The sequence below is a fragment of the Pinus tabuliformis genome, chromosome J (genome assembly GCF_031772625.1).
Source record: "Pinus tabuliformis cultivar Carrire ecotype Pingquan chromosome J, CPIR1, whole genome shotgun sequence".
Classification (NCBI taxonomy): Eukaryota; Viridiplantae; Streptophyta; class Pinopsida; order Pinales; family Pinaceae; genus Pinus; species Pinus tabuliformis.
Window position 1 is genome coordinate 993,074,044 of NC_142295.1, and position 16,175 is coordinate 993,090,218.

The 16,175-nt window shown below is 39.0% G+C and overlaps 1 protein-coding gene across 1 annotated transcript in view; it reads left to right on the top strand.

Moving 5' to 3' along the window:
* LOC149230174 (polyadenylate-binding protein 2-like) overlaps positions 1–16,175 on the top strand; it is a 137,000-nt gene that overhangs the window by 36,976 nt on the left and 83,849 nt on the right. The window contains exons 2-5 of the mRNA XM_089378880.1: positions 11,801–11,917; positions 12,062–12,720; positions 13,115–13,192; positions 13,302–13,391. Coding sequence (XP_089235006.1) covers positions 11,801–11,917; positions 12,062–12,720; positions 13,115–13,192; positions 13,302–13,391 — 944 coding nt within the window. The remainder of the gene's footprint in view (positions 1–11,800; positions 11,918–12,061; positions 12,721–13,114; positions 13,193–13,301; positions 13,392–16,175) is intronic.

Consider the following 16,175-nt stretch of genomic DNA (forward strand, 5'->3'; position numbering starts at 1 on the left):
GTAGAAGGCTCAGACTCACTGATGTGGCTTGACAAGGTCATGTATCTAGAAAATCTCTCTGGTGGTTTGCTCTGCCTAAAAGTGTTGCTGGGAGACTCCACATGCTCCTCAATATCCCTCAAGGTCTACTCGACCTGTCTTAGCCTCCTCTTGAAAGAGCTCGAAGGATCATCTCGCTCCTCATCTAGATTATAGGTTGTGTTCGTGTTGTTGGAGATGTTGATCTAGACTCAACCTTAGGAGCATCTTGCTCTTGATTCTCTACCCTTGCTGGTTCTTTCTAATGAGACCTTGTAAAGGTCCTATCCTCATTGAATTTGACATCCCGACTGACGATAACTCCCCTTTGCTTTGGAATGTAGATTCAATAGGCCTCTAAGACATCACTATAGCCCACAAATATTCCCCTTTCTGACAAGGGCTCCAACTTAGTCCTTTACAGTGTAGGAGTGTGAATATAAGTTGGACTACCAAAGATGCACAAATGACTCACCTTTGGCTTCACTCCTATGAACATCTCCTCAGGAGTCATATCCTCCAACACTTTGAGAGAAATCCTATTTTGTAGATGCACAATTGTATTGCAAGCGTTTTCCCACAAAAACATTGGCAATTCTTAGCCATTAATCATTTCCCTCGTTGACTCCATTATGGTCTTGTTTTTCCTCTTGGCAACCCCATTCTGTTGAGGGTTGTGAGGTACTGTGAGCTCCTTCTTGATCTCTGTTGCCTTGCGAATATCTTTGAACTCATTGGAGGTATACTCGCCCTCATTATCTGTTCTTAGCACCTTTATACTTTTTTCCATTTTGGTTCTCCACAAGAGATTTAAGCTCCTGATATCGACCGAAGATCTCACCCTTGGTCTTCATGAAGTAGATCGAAGTCTTCTTGGAAAAGTCATCTATGAATGTTGCAAGGTATATTGACCCCATGATTGGTTCCACTGACATATGTTGATTTTTCATAGGATCTTCTAACTGATAATTACTTATGATTTCTTACATTAATCTTTTATTTCATTGAAATTCATCATAAAGCATTTACATAGAAGATCTTTACAATAGAAATAAAATGGCAATGGGATCATAAAGAGACGACCAAACAAGAGACACAAGACTTTACCTTGGGAAAAACCACAATGGGAAAAAGCCAAACAACTTTTTCCTGAAAGAAATTATTCATGTCAATAGAGATGCATCTAATTCTTCTAGCCAAGAATAAGGTCAAATTGACCAGCAAAATCACTATGGTCAAACTTCCCTTAGGTCAAGTCAAACTTCTGCCCAATAAACTTGATCTAGTCTGATAAGCTAGGGCTGAAATTTCGGCCTACTTTTGCACTAGAGAAACTCGGATCTGCTGCTTAAAGATGCCCAAAAAATTATCCTTTCTGTCACACGTGCGAATTTAGCTGCAGTGAGGAATGCCACATGTGCGAGGTCTGATGGGGAGAGAGATCAGTCTTCTTCTTCGAGACAAATTTGGCCTTCTATTCCTTGTCCCCATTGCAAAAGATACTTTGTTATATGTCTGATTTGAATTGCCCAAGAGGAGGAGGTCGAATGGCATATATATAGTGATTCCAACACACCCTTCGACCTGGTCTTGTTATTAGGAAACACAATTTTGGCCTACTTGCATAAGCACACACTCCTTGCACACTCGCTCTTGTGCCACCCCGTTGTCTGGAAAACTTGTAACCATTCTTTGTAACATAGGAAGAGCCCTGTAGTGTAAGTGTTCCATCCCCTTCTGCCAAAGCTTGCTCTGGTTGTCACTTATGTATGATAGCCTTCACCAACTGTCTTATCAATAGATAGAGATTCTTCTTTCTTCTCCCAATTATTTGTCTCTTGCTGGGATCAACTCCTTTTGGCCCAACAACCACTTCATCTCCCATGAAGCTGATTTCTAGTCCTTCGTCCTCCATGGCCGAAACTGATTGGAGATTCCTCTCCAAACGTGGTAGAAACAACTCTTTATTGACCTCCATGATATTTCTTGAGTCCATTTGAAACTCAATGCTACCAATGCCCTCTATTGCATAATTGGCATTATCACCAAACTCTACATGTATATCTCTAGGCTCCTTGGTCATGTTGGTGAAAGTGTCTCAAGATTCCATCATGTGCCGGGATTCTCCACTGTCCACAAACCAAACACCTCTACAGTGCCAGAAAGGTATGAGAGCTAACAAAGTTTTTCTTGAATTGTTTAGCCAACTCGTCCATCTGTGCAGTGGCTATGCAACAACAACAAGCTCCTCTTCCCCTCATCACTCCTTCGCTGTCCTCCGGTTAAAGAATTCTCCTAGATGAAATCATCCCACAACTGGCTCCAATTAGTAAGTGTTTCCTAGCCAAGATCCCAACCACAAAGGTGGTTCAATGCTTGGCACATTCTTTCAAAGCCACTTTTGCTTGCTCTGAATCATTCGCTGCCTCCCCAACAACTGATAGCTCATCACGAGCTCGTTGGATCCTTGTGAGGTAAGAACAATCTTTGATTTGTTCGCCTTGATGCTGTTTAATTTTTACCACAACACCATCCTCTTGTTTTTGTTTGTTCTCTGATAAAGACCAGTTAGGGCTACCCACTTATGTCCTTCCTTGATATGTGAGGAATTATATGATCCCTCACACCATCCAAAATTATACCCATTGCTTTCACATCCTTCTGATTGTGCTCGACTGCTTGGTTTGGATCTAAAGGAACTTGGATCTTTGTGCTCACAAAATTCCACAAGCCATTCATTTTTAAAACTATGGTGATTCACTCCTTCCAAGTATTGAAGTTAGCAACCCCATCCAATCTATCTTCATATCTCAAACTACTTAGTGATGCCATCTCACAAATTGACCTAGTAACTTGGCCACAAAATCCTAGCTGCAAAATTAAAAATAATTTGTTGCCATAAAAAGAAGAAATTCGCTGCAGTACACACTAGTGTTCTCAGATATCTCCTTCAGAGTTTTCTAGAGCTCTGATACCCATGTTAAATCTCCTAATTCCAGCCCAGATGTATTTTTTTGCAACAATTATTTATTCCCATACATGTATTTTATCACCCAAATAATTTTTGAATTGTTGAAAAATAAAATCATTGGTATTTGAACTTCTAGAAATTTATATGCAGCGGAAGTAAAAACAAAGAATTTGACCCATGGGAAATTAGCCTTTGAAGAAATTTGGCCTGGATAATTTTGGCCCACCTCACACCAACAACTTGACTTTATACCTTCCCCTTGAACAACCTCTACGCCTCAGGATAGTTGGCCCTGGCAAATCAACCTCTCCAAATTCGACCTCATCGCTTCAACAATTCGGTCTTCTAGAGAATTTTGGCCCACCTCATAGCAACAACTCCAATTTTTGCCTTCCCCTTGAACAACATCTGCGCCTCAAGAGATTTGGCCTTGGAAAATCCTCCTTGCTTCAACAATTCGGCCTCTTGGAAATGCTCTTGAATCAACTTGCATTCTTCCTCTATGCTACAGTCTAGTTGAGCCTCTTGCTCTAGAGAAAATTCACTTTCTCAACTGTGTGTGTCTTAAACTCTCCCTTAGGCTTATTTTATAATCTTCATCAAACCCAAATCCCTAATCATAATCTCCCTTCTAGTAGATCTAGGAGATCAACGATTGAGATCATTCCTAAGTCACTTAAATAATTTCATTATTTATACTTAGAAATTGACTTAATAGTCCACAATAATTAATTGAGTTTAGTTATTGTACTTTTCCTAATTTAGACTTACGAAAGAAGACATAAATCACTTACTCCATCAAGCAAGCACCTAATAAGGCAATAAATCATCTTTTACATGTTAATACACCAGGCCTATGCAGAAAACCTTCCAAAGCTACCACAAGCTTCAACAGGGGCATTGAACATTGTATTTGTTTTTCGAGCTTTCTTCGTTTTCTCAAATTTTCTGCACATTGTATTGTTTGGGGATTTCTAAACCAAATCTAACAAACAAATGTGTATTATAGGGCTTTATTTAAACCACTCTGCTTCAAGGGCAAGGCCATGGCCAATCTTTGTGCCAAATTTCTAGTTCTACCTTTTCAGTGGATTGTTGAAACTTTTACTTACCAATTATGAGAAGAGTGGTGTTGAACTCTGTATTTTATGTTGAACACTGCATGGTCCTAAGATGCAATTTCAGTAATTTGTTTTTGAAAGCGTTTCATTAGAATTGTTCCTCTAAATTTGCAAGACTTCACTCCAATCTAATCCCCTTCTAGTGTTTCAACGACTCTTTACGTTTCAATCACAAGAACAAGGGCCTTGAACTTTTTATTTATTTTTTGAGCTTGCTTTGTCTGCTTGATTTTTTTGTACATTTTAAAGTTTTTTGGATTTCCAAAACAATTTAATAAGCAACATTGCCATTTGTCAACTCTAGTATTTCCTTAATTTGAAGGTTTGATTTGAACCAATGTTAAAATGCAAATCCATGCATCATTGCAATTGACAGTGGTCTATTCTTTCTGGGGTTTTATTGATTCTTGACTACCACATGTACGACAAGGATATATTCCACAAGGAGTGTTTCATTGGATCTTTATTCCACACGCTGTGTTTTATGTTGAATACTGTATGGTCCTAGGAATGTCAGTAGTTCATTTTTGAAAGGGTTTCATTGGAATTGCTCCTAAATTTGTGAGACTACACTCCATTGCAATCCTCTTCCAATGTTTCTTGACTATTTACCAGTGAAGCATGTCTTGCATAAGACTCGCGATTTCCCGTGGGTCTTCACGGGTCAATACTGGGTTGGGTCACACACATAGAACCCGTGGTTAAGACCCGAATTCAACGAGTTTATCATAGTACCCGTATACCTGTATAGGACCCTCGGGTACACTATACAATATGTATTAGACTCGTATAGGACCCGTCAAGCCTCAAAAGGCACAAAATGTTCAGATTTTTTTTCTTTTTCTTTTTTTCATTTTTTGGAAATGAGGTGGAGGGAAAGGGAAATTGGAGGGGGAAGAAAATGATTTATAAGCACCTCTCTCCCTTCCAATTGTCATTCACTTGTCATATGAGTGTTTGGCTAATTCGTATGAGTGTTAAGTGACTCCATTGCACAGTGAAGGAGCTCTTGGAGGAGGCTAAAGGAGGCTTCATCGGATCAGACTTTGTGATCCGTATCAGATTCGTATAGGACTCGTTGAGCCTCAAAAGGCACAAAATCTTTAGAATTTTTTTTTTGTTTATATTTTTTATATTTTTATTAATCTTATTGTATGTTTGTTGGAAATGAGGTGGAGGGAAATTGGAGGGGGAAGAAAATGCTTTATAAGCACCTCTCTCCCTTCCATTTGTCATTCACTTGTCATTTGAGTGTTTAGCTAATTTGTACGAGTGTTGAGTGACTCCATTGCACAGTGAAGGAGCTCTTGGAGGAGGCTAAAGGAGGCTTCATCGGACCAGACTCAACTTCAGGTAGGCTTCATGAACCTTATTTGAATGTTTCCCATGTAATTTTTTTGTATTCATTTTTTTTTTTGGTTTTTAAATTTGTTTTTATGTTTGCAATTTTTTTTAATGTTTGGGGCCACTTGTGGTTGAGTTTCTCAGCCCCACAACGACCTTGTGTGGCTGAGAAACAGAGCGTTGTGTGGCTGAGAAACTTAGCCATGGGGCCAAAAAAATTTTCAAATTAAAAAAATCAAAACCAAATTTTTTTTAAAAAACCAAAGATTTTTAATTTTTAATTTTTATTTGGTTTTGTTCTTCCAGATTTTGTCACCATGCCACCAAAGGGTTCTAGAAAGTCTCATGATCTGGCATGGGCACATGGTCAACGAATCATTGCTAGTAATGACCACTATCTCAAGTGCAATTGTTGCAATGCCACAATGCATGAAGACATAAACAGGATGAAATACCACCTAGCCAAAATTCCTGGGAACGCTGTGGGATGTTGTCAAAGTTGCCCTGATGAAGTCACTACTGAAATGGCAGTTGCTTTGGAATCCATTAAAGAAAAAATTTCTAAGAGGGCAAGAAGGAAGGATGAGATTGTTGGGATAGGTAGATCTTCATCTCAGAGTGAAACACAGTTTCAAAGTCCAGGTATTGGTAACTCCTCTTCAAATGTTGTGGCAAATAGGAGTATAACCCCTTCTTTCTTTAGTCCTCGTACAACTCCAGGATCTCAACCAACCTTGGATAGTTTTAATGAAAAGAAGAGGAAGGAGGCAAATATGGCAGTGAGGTGGTTTTGGTACCATAACAATATTTCATTCAACTATGCAAAGTCATATTTTTATCAGCCCATGGTGGATGCCATTGCAAGTGTTGGCATTGGATACAAAGCCCCATCTTATAATGCACTTAATGGAAAAGAGCTAGATGAGGAGCTTGAGTGTGTCAAGAAACAATTGGAAAGCATTAAAAGCTCATGGAAATTTAAAGGTTGTACAATTATGTCTGATGGGTGGACAGATCAGAGGGGTAGAGCAATAATAAATTTTGTTGTAGCTTGCCCTAAAGGAACCATGTTCCTAAAATCCATTGATGCATCTGCAAATGTAAAAGATGCAAATTTGATTTTTTCATTGTTGGCTGATGTGGTGGAGGAAGTTGGGGTTACAAATGTTGTCCAAGTAGTCACGGACAATGCAACAAATTATGTGGCAGCTGGAAGGTTGCTTTGTGCCAAATATCCCACCATTTTTTGGATTCCATGCGCTGCCAATGGCTTAGACTTGATGTTAGAGGACATTGGGAAGCTGGAGTGGGTGCAAGATGTTGTGCAAGAATGCAAACAAATTACCAAGTATATTTATAATCATGCTTGGGTGTTGAACCTTATGAGGGAATTCACACAGGGTGAGCTTAGTCGCCCAACTGTCACATAGTTTGCTACAAACTTTCTTTCCCTCCAAAGCCTTTTGTATGAGTACCAAGCTTTGAGAAGAATGTTTTGTAGCCAACAATGGGTATTTTGGAAAGATAGCACAAAATATTTATAATCATGCTTGGGTGTTGAACCTTATGAGGTAATTCACACAGGGTGAGCTTAGTCGCCCAACTGTCACACAATTTGCTACAAACTTTCTTTCCCTCCAAAGCCTTTTGTATGAGTACCAAGCTTTGAGAAGAATGTTTTGTAGCCAACAATGGGTATTTTGGAAAGATAGCACAAAACCAGAAGCATTGTCTGTGAAAGCATCTGTCATTGGTGATAGTTTGTGGGACAAAGTCACTGAGATTGTCAGCTTCACTGAGCCCCTTGTGAAAGTCTTGAGATTGATGGATGGAGAGAAACCTGCAATGGGATATATTTACGAGGGCACAGACAGGGCCAAAGAGGCCATCAAGACTTTCTATAAGGGAAATGAATATAGATATCTCCCTATGTAACCGGATTCGTTGAAAACCCCTGGCGAATCCGAATCCCGCGAATCGGATACGATTTGCTGGGAATTCGAATCCCAGAACAGGATTCGACGTGTCCGTACAGGATATGTACGAATCCCGATTCTGGGATTCGTATCCCCAAAAAACGACCTCCGTGGGTTAAAAAGCACGATGTTCCTTTATTCATTCATGTTGTTTCTCATTTCTTTTTGCATAGTTTGAGCTGGGGGCAAGGAGCTAAGGGTTTGGAGCAAGGAGCTAAGGGAGTAGAGTGTTCGGCAAGGAGATTCAAGCACCAGGTAAGTGCATTTCAGCTCCAATTTTTTGCATTTCTTATTCTATTACAGTAGTTTGTATATGATTTTCTGTTTACAAATTTGTGCATGTTTTGTTAATTTCTTTTACAGTATTCATGGCTCAATCAAAGGCAGCAGTTAGGGGGCAAAGGAAGGGGAAGAATGTCTCCATTGGAGATGCCCCTCCTCCCCCAATATCATCAGAGTCTGCTGCAAGTAATGTTGAGGGAAGAGGAGGACCTAAAGACAACATTGAGAAATATCCCTTGTGGAAATATGTCACAAGAGAGGATGGGACAAACACCAAGGGGAAGGGAGGAGGCAATGTGCAATGGAGATGCAACTTTTGTCACATTGCTTTCAAAAGCACATATTTCCGTGTGAAATGCCATTTGTTGGCTTTACCAGGTTGTGGAATTGGAGCTTGTAATGCTGTTCCTTTACAAAAGAGGAAAGAAATGGACAAGGAGTCCAATGTTGGTATGGAAAATGTGGCTGCAAAATCAAGAAAAACCAAGAATGAAGACCCCCTTCCATTTTTGAGGAAAGGCACCACCAAATTTCCATTTGAGAGTTCTACTTCTGTTGGGGGACAAGCAGCAAAAAGACGAGCAATTGCACTTGCTCCAATGGACAAGATTTTCCAAAAAGAGAGACGGGAAGAGCTTGATCTCACCATTGCCTTCTTCTTCTATCAAAACTTCATATCATTTAATGTTGTATGCTCACCTCTATTTACTGAGATGTGCCGAGCTCTACCTCAAGGGGCTCCATCAGGGTATGTGCCTCCTGGGTCAGAGAAGTTGAGAACCACATTGTTAACGAAGGCAAAAAAAGAGGTGCAAAAAATGCTTGATCCTATTGTAGCATCATGGCCAACATCTGGGGTTAGCATTGTTTCTGATGGATGGACAAATCCAGCTTGACACCCAATCATCAACTTCATGGTGTCTTCCTTGAATGGTACAATTTTCTTGAAAACAGTGGATACAGTTGGAGAATACAAGGATGCACAATTTATTGGTGAGTTATTTATTAAAGTTATTGAAGATGTAGGTGTTGATTCTTGTGTGCAAATCATTACGGATAATGCACCTGTGTGCAAGGCTGCTAGCATGATTGTGGAAGCTAAATTTCCACAAGTGTTTTGGACACCTTGCATTGTCCATTCATTGAACTTAGCACTGAAATCCATTGCTTCTGATGTGCTTTGGATTGGTAACATTATTGAGGATGCACGACATATCTGTAACTTTGTGCAAAATCATACAAATGCCCTCACTATCTACAAGGAGTACACCAATCTATCATTGTTGAAGATTGTTGATACACGGTTTGCCTCTTCATTCATGATGTTGAAGAGGTTGAGGGAGGTCAAGACTGCTCTTGGGTCCATGGTTATTTCTGAGTTTTGGTCTTTTTGGAGAAAGACAGATTAGGTAGCCTCTAAAAGAGTGAAGGACACAGTGCTAGATGATGCTTGGTGGGAGAGGGTAGATCTAATTATTTGGATCATGGACCCTATCATTTCTTTGCTTCGATTTGGATGTTGAAGAGGTTGAGGGAGGTCAAGACTGCTCTTGGGTCCATGGTTATTTTTGAGTTTTGGTCTTTTTGGAGAAAGACAGATTAGGTAGCCTCTAAAAGAGTGAAGGACACAGTGCTAGATGATGCTTGGTGGGAGAGGGTAGATCTAATTATTCGGATCATGGACCCTATCATTTCTTTGCTTCGATTTGCAGATATAGACAAACCCATCCTAGGAGAGGTTTATGAGGGATGGGATTCTATGATTAAGTCTGTGAGGAGCATTATTCTTTAGAGTGAGTGCCCTGAGTATGAGACATCACAAGAGGCCTTTTGTGATACTACACAGGATATTCTTGTTAGTAGATGGGACAAGAATTGTACACCTTTACATTGTTTGGCTCACTTATTGAACCCAAAATACTATAGCCATGAGTGGCTGAATGGTGGAACTTCTTGCAGATTCCCTCCTCACATGGATGGTGAAATCTCACAGGGGAGGAAAGATGCATTCAGGTGGGTTTTTTAGGATAGAGCATTGCTTGATGAGGCGGAGGATGCCTTTGCAGAGTTTTCCACTGGCATTGGTCGATTTGCAGGATATGATGTGATTAGAGACAGGGGGGCTAAGAAGCCCTATTCTTGGTGGGCAAATCATGGGGCAACAAGCCCTCCTCTTCAGCAGTTAGCTGTGAGGCTCCTCTCTCAGGTGACTTCATCCTCTTGTTGCGAGAGGAATTGGAGCACACACGGGAATTTGTATGGTGTGAAGAAGAGCAGGCTTGAGCAGTCCAGGGCAGAGACAATGGTGTATGTGCACACCAACCTTCGTCTTATTTACAGGCAGAGGGAAGAGTGGTTGAGGGGACAGACAAATATGTGGGATGTCTTTCCTGATGATATGGGTCTGGACAACAGTGTTGAGTTGGCATTGGCCAACATGGATCTCAATGATTCAGTGCTAAAGCTTGTTAGATTTGATGACTTAGAGGGGTCATCCTCCACACCAACAGATGTAGAGGTGACTATGGATACAGGGGAGGAGGAGGATGCAGAGGGGAGCAGTGGTGACCATGATGATGAGGACATTGATGCTGATTCTGATGATGACTCTGAGGATTGATGACTACCTATTGCCTTGAGGCTTGTATGCATGTAGTTGTTTTATATTTTCTATTTCTATTTGCCATTGGCATTGCGTCAACACCTATGTAACACCTTTTGGTTTGATGACTTAATGAGAAAACTACAGTTGTTAGTGTCTTTATCTTACTATCTTGTACGTGTAAGTTGTCTTTCGTTTATGAATTATGAATCATGATTTATGTGATCACTGACATGTATTTGAATTTTGTATGTACTATGCATGTTATAGATGAAGATCTATGTTTGAAATCAATGAATTCGCCATCAGAGTTTTGAGTCAACCTTGCAGTGCTTCTTCTTATGAGCGCAATTGATTATTGTTTGAGCACATCCATAGCAAAAAGAGAAACAGGTTGGAGCATGAGAGGTTGGAGAAGTTGGTTTTTATCTACTAAAACCTTCGAATGCTCACAAAACTAGTGCAACCAAAGGATATTGATACAATTTTATTGTATATTATTAATTAAGAGTTTGATTGGGTTGTGAAGGAGGAGGCCCATGATTTGAGTTTGCTTGATGAAGAGACTAAGGATCTCTCTAGTTTGCCATCTCAAATGGAGACTCCAAACACACTTGAAGCTTCAGCCTTCTGATGTTACCACTAGCTCCACGAGGGCTTATTGTAGGCGCGGTCGTTCATGAGTGATGAGACTCAAGATTGTTATGAGACAATCATTTATCATTTATGACATATATATTTGAATTTTGAACTTACTGACATTTTTATTTTAATTATGGAATCATGAGTCCTTTTCTTATTTAGTGTTTAAATGTTTTGCTTACAAGAATCGAATATGTTATGTTGTACTTTTATAGATATGAGATGATGTTATGAATTATTGCATATATTGTGGTTTTTATAACTTATAAAGATTGGAATTGTCATTAGTTTCTATTTTGTGCTTAAAATTTACCATATTTTAAGTTTTTTTTTTTGTATTTTGACGAGTCTTATACAAGTCTTATAAGGGTCGTTCCCGAGTCTTATATGAGTTGACGAGTCAATGCCGTGACGAGTCCTATACGAATACAAGTCATGCAACATTGCTATTTAATTTCCAATCACAAAAGCAAGGGCCTTGAGCTTGATTTGTTTGCTTGATTTTGCTTTGTACATTTTAGAAGTTTTTGGATTTCCAACTGCCTGAAATGGCCTTCTGCTTGCATTGGTGAGATGGCCCACAAGGGGTGAAACATGTATATGGGAAATTTGAACCTTGGAAGTGGGGGGGAGAGCGGGGGTGGTTATATTTCTGTAACAATCTTTTTATTTTAACTGTGTGCTATGTTCCATTTACACATTTTCTTATGTTCATGTTCAATGAAGCTTTTAATGATTATATGTGTTTGTGTGTGTGCATGGAATGTGCTTTTATCCTAGATCAATGCTGAGTGTTAGATAGCTCTTGCTTGCCATTAACATGGTTAGGAACAATGTATTGCAGCGTCTAGGGCTATAGAGGTGCTAAACTTTACAGCTATCAATGGAAAGCCTATCCGAATAATGTATTCCCATCGAGATCCGAGTGTCCGCAAAAGCGGAACAGCAAATATATTTATCAAGTAAAAAAATTGGTGCATTTTTCTTTATTAGTTATTTTAAGATAGTTCAGGTTTTGTGATAGTTTGACATGATAAAATTATATATATATCATTGGACATATGTATGCCTAATTTTGTTTACATTCTCATGCTTTTGTTTTGGCAGAATTTAGATAAAACAATAGATCACAAAGCCCTTCACGATACATTTTCAGCTTTTGGACCTATTTCATCCTGTAAGGTTGCAACTGATTCAGAAGGGCAATCCAAAGGATATGGTTTTGTTCAATTTGAACAAGAGGAATCAACACAGAATGCGATAGATAAGTTGAATGGCATGCTGATGAATGACAAACAGGTCTATGTTGGCCCTTTTTTGCGGAGACAGGAAAGAGAGCAAAGTAATGGAGGGGCCAAGTTTTGTAATGTATATGTTAAGAATTTGTCAGATTCAATCACAGATGAAGATTTAGGAAATAAATTTGAGGAGTATGGACCAATCACCAGTGCGGTGGTAATGAGGGATGCAGAGGGTAAATCAAAGTGCTTTGGATTTGTTAATTTTGAAAATCCTGATGATGCAGCAAAGGCTGTTGAGAATTTGAATGGTATGAAGTTTGATGACAAGGAATGGTATGTTGGAAGAGCTCAAAAAAAATATGAGAGGGAGGCTGAATTGAGAGCAAGATTTGAGCAGTTACGGAAAGAAAGGATTGAAAAGCTTCAAGGAGTTAATCTTTATGTAAAGAATTTAGATGATAGCATTGATGATGACAAGCTAAGGGAAATATTTGCTGAATTTGGTACAATAACATCATGCAAGGTAAGATCATGTCTCCCTTAGAACAGCTCACTGCAACTGGAATAGTTGGAACATTCTAAACCTTGTTGTGAACCTTTAATAAAATGCAATCGATTTTAACATTCGATAGCTTATCAATTGCTAATGTAACACCTTTAACATGTTAATTTCTGATGATGGAATTAGTTTAATTAGTTTCTTAGGTTGTAATGAATGTTTCTGTCGACATTTTGTTACTCCAATCTGAGTTGGTGTGTTCTTCCAATATGAAAAGGTCGAACTCACTGGACATAGTTTGTATGGCTTTAAGATTCTTAGGGGGAAACTCCAAAAATCCTTTTGATCATTTTCAATTCATTTAGTGATAGTGTCATGTTATGCTGGTTGAAGAAATTGGTTTGAGAATATTTTTCAGGTAATGCGTGATCCTCATGGTCAGAGTAGAGGTTCTGGATTTGTGGCCTTTTCGTCTCCAGAGGAAGCAAACCGAGCAGTATGTTTGCCTTTTACTGTAATGCTTTGTCGTGGAATGTCTTGAAGTGGGGTCTCAGTATAGGTAGCTTGTATTTTTTGATTACTTGGTGCTTTTTCATTGGTTCCAGGCTTCAGGACTCAGTAATAAGATCATAGTCAACAAACCACTATATGTTGCTCTGGCTGAACGAAAAGAGGAAAGAAAAGCAAGAATGCAGGTAATTATTTTTCAGTTTTTTTAACATTAATATTTTAATTGATAGTAACTATATGGCGCGGAATATAGTTTCGAATGATGTAGCATTTTCTTGATCTTAAAGTATTCAATCCATGTGTTTGAACCTTTTTAATAACATTCAATGACAAGCACATTTATTAAGCTATCTGGAGAAGCTGCAGAATAGTTCACTGCTCACCTAGTTAGAAGGATCCTTGGATTGACTATAGAAACACTGATGATTATGGTAAAATTTCCCACATCAGAAGGAACAAAGAATGAAGTGTTATTGTATAATAATGAAGTAATTTTTAAGGGCTGTGTATGGAAGAAGGCAGAATATTTGGGATGAGAAATGATGTTAAAAGCTTGGAAGATTAAATTTCTTGTTTCTTAATCCTGTAGTTTTTATATTTTAAATAACTCTACCCAAGTAACCTGAACTGATTTTACCTCAGGGATGTGAAACCTGGTGACTATGAGTTGGAATTATTCAGAATTTCTCCATACCAATGTGAGGCATAAAAGCCATATTTCCAAGTCATAAAATCCTGTTTATTCTTCATTTGTGATAATTATCCATGGAAATGCCTAATTTCAGAGGGTTTTCCCAGTTGGGTTCCCTAGAATAATATTGTGTTTTGCTATCGTGAGACTGTGTTCTATTTTTGTTCTATTCCGCTGCAAATATGTAGCGAAATTTTGTGCCTTTATGAATAGAAACTAGTTTTCAAAATTGAAGCAGTTGCAAAATTTCAAGGAAATTCTACAAAATATGCCACTCATGATGCGGGCTCCTTTCATCTATGAAACTACTGCCTAGAGAAACTTTTATAGTGAAGCCTTTTGCAACATGTCTCAATGTTCTCCCCCTTTTGATTTAGCCTTTTAGTGGAGCTAAATTTAGTGTTAGTAGATAGCAAAGGAGCATTAGTATTAAGAGAAAAACACCAAGTTGAATTGTCTAACATTGTTCTTTGAGTTGTTTTATGTTCTTTTAGTGTCTATCATTGGCACTGTACTTTGTTATGGATATAAATTATGATGTCTAGAATGTGATGTCATTTGGAATTGCTACTTTTTGGAGAAGTGGATTTTTAAAGTTTTCATTTTACCAAAACTCGGGATTCACCTTTTTTGCGTACAATGATCATTTCACATATGGGGCTTGTTATCACACAAATTGTACATGTGACAAAAACTCCAATCCACAATGCACAAGTTGATGGGAACCTCTTGGAAGGTCATCCACTATCATGTCAACAGCTTGCCTCTCAATTTAGGCCCACTCTTCTCCGACACAGGGGGGCTTCCCTACGAGGATCAGCAATGCATAGTCAATTAGGCATAAGGTGATGTCAATGATAGCCTCAAAGAAACACTTTTTAGGATATTTTAGGGTTTTTTGTTTAAGAAAAGAAAAAAAGGTGATAGAGGGATATGAAGATCAATGTGAATATCCTATTAGGGTTATGTAGTCAAGAAGAATCAAATGGAAAGATTAGATCAAGAAGAAAACCCTCGTAAGTTGGTTATTCAATGCTTTTGGATTAGGGAAATAGGTTAGAACCCCTAGCTAAATTAACCCCTCAACTAATTAAGGAAAATCATGAAGTCATAACCCCACCAGAAAGGATCCTTTCAAGGGGAGAGCCACCAAGTATGGCTTAGCAAGGAGGATTAAACTTACCCCCATAGTTCTAAAAAAGGGCCGTTTCGAAACGGAAACGGTCGAGTTGGTCCGTTCCATTGCCCTCCGGAGTGACTCGGTACAAAAAACGGCTCGGTTGGCCGAGTCAGCCATGACTCGGCCAACTCGGCCGTTTCCCGTACTGACTCGGCCGAGTCACAAACAACGGCCCGTAACCCACTAAAACAACGATTTAACATTATTTTAATGAAATTTTAAGGGGTTTGCTGATTGGTTTGGACTTCAAGGTGTTTTATGAATTAGCTAAATGTTATTTGGGGTCCATTCCCCCTCCCAAACCCTATTTAACACACTCAAATGCTCTCTACTATTGATATGCTATTCAAATGTCATGGTAATGTTAAATTCTTAAAGTAAAAGTGACATCTTCATTTTCATCCTTTTACTTAAATTTTTAACATTACCATGAAATGACTCAGGATGTTTGAGAGTGGTTTCGGCCTCATTGGATTTCATATGGAGAAAGTAGAATTTTAGATTTCATTCAAAATCCAACAGACTTATCAGTTTTTCAGGATTTCAGGATTGGAGGATTGCAATGTTTCCATTGAATTTTGTCATGTATTAGGGTATGGAACTCATATTTAATCAAGAGCACCAATCCCTCTATGTACCATGATGTTAGTGACATTGGTTGTCGAACTCCTCTGGGATTCGCTCCCAAACCAGGAGCTTCTAAAAATGTCGCTCCCGCTCCCGTTTTCGCTCCTGCTCCCAAGTAACACAAAGAAGAGAAACCGTTTGGATCAAAAACAGTTAAATGATCTAGTTTATGTCCAATACAGCCTCCGGCTCAGACGAAACCATTTGCTGAACAAAAGACCTGATTCAGATCCCATTGTGTTGGAAGACATTGATCCAACATCAGATTGGGTAGTGGAGAGTCGTCCAACAGAGTTTGATCCTGATGAGGATCTTGATTTAGATTTAGATATCGAGACATCAGTTGAACTTGAACATGTTGTTAAGTTGAATGCAGATCCCAATCCACCAGCCTCAGTCTCACAACCAGCAAGGACTCCAGTTGTAGGTGCTTCCTCTGCTCAGCCACGACAGAAGCGCAGCCGCATATCT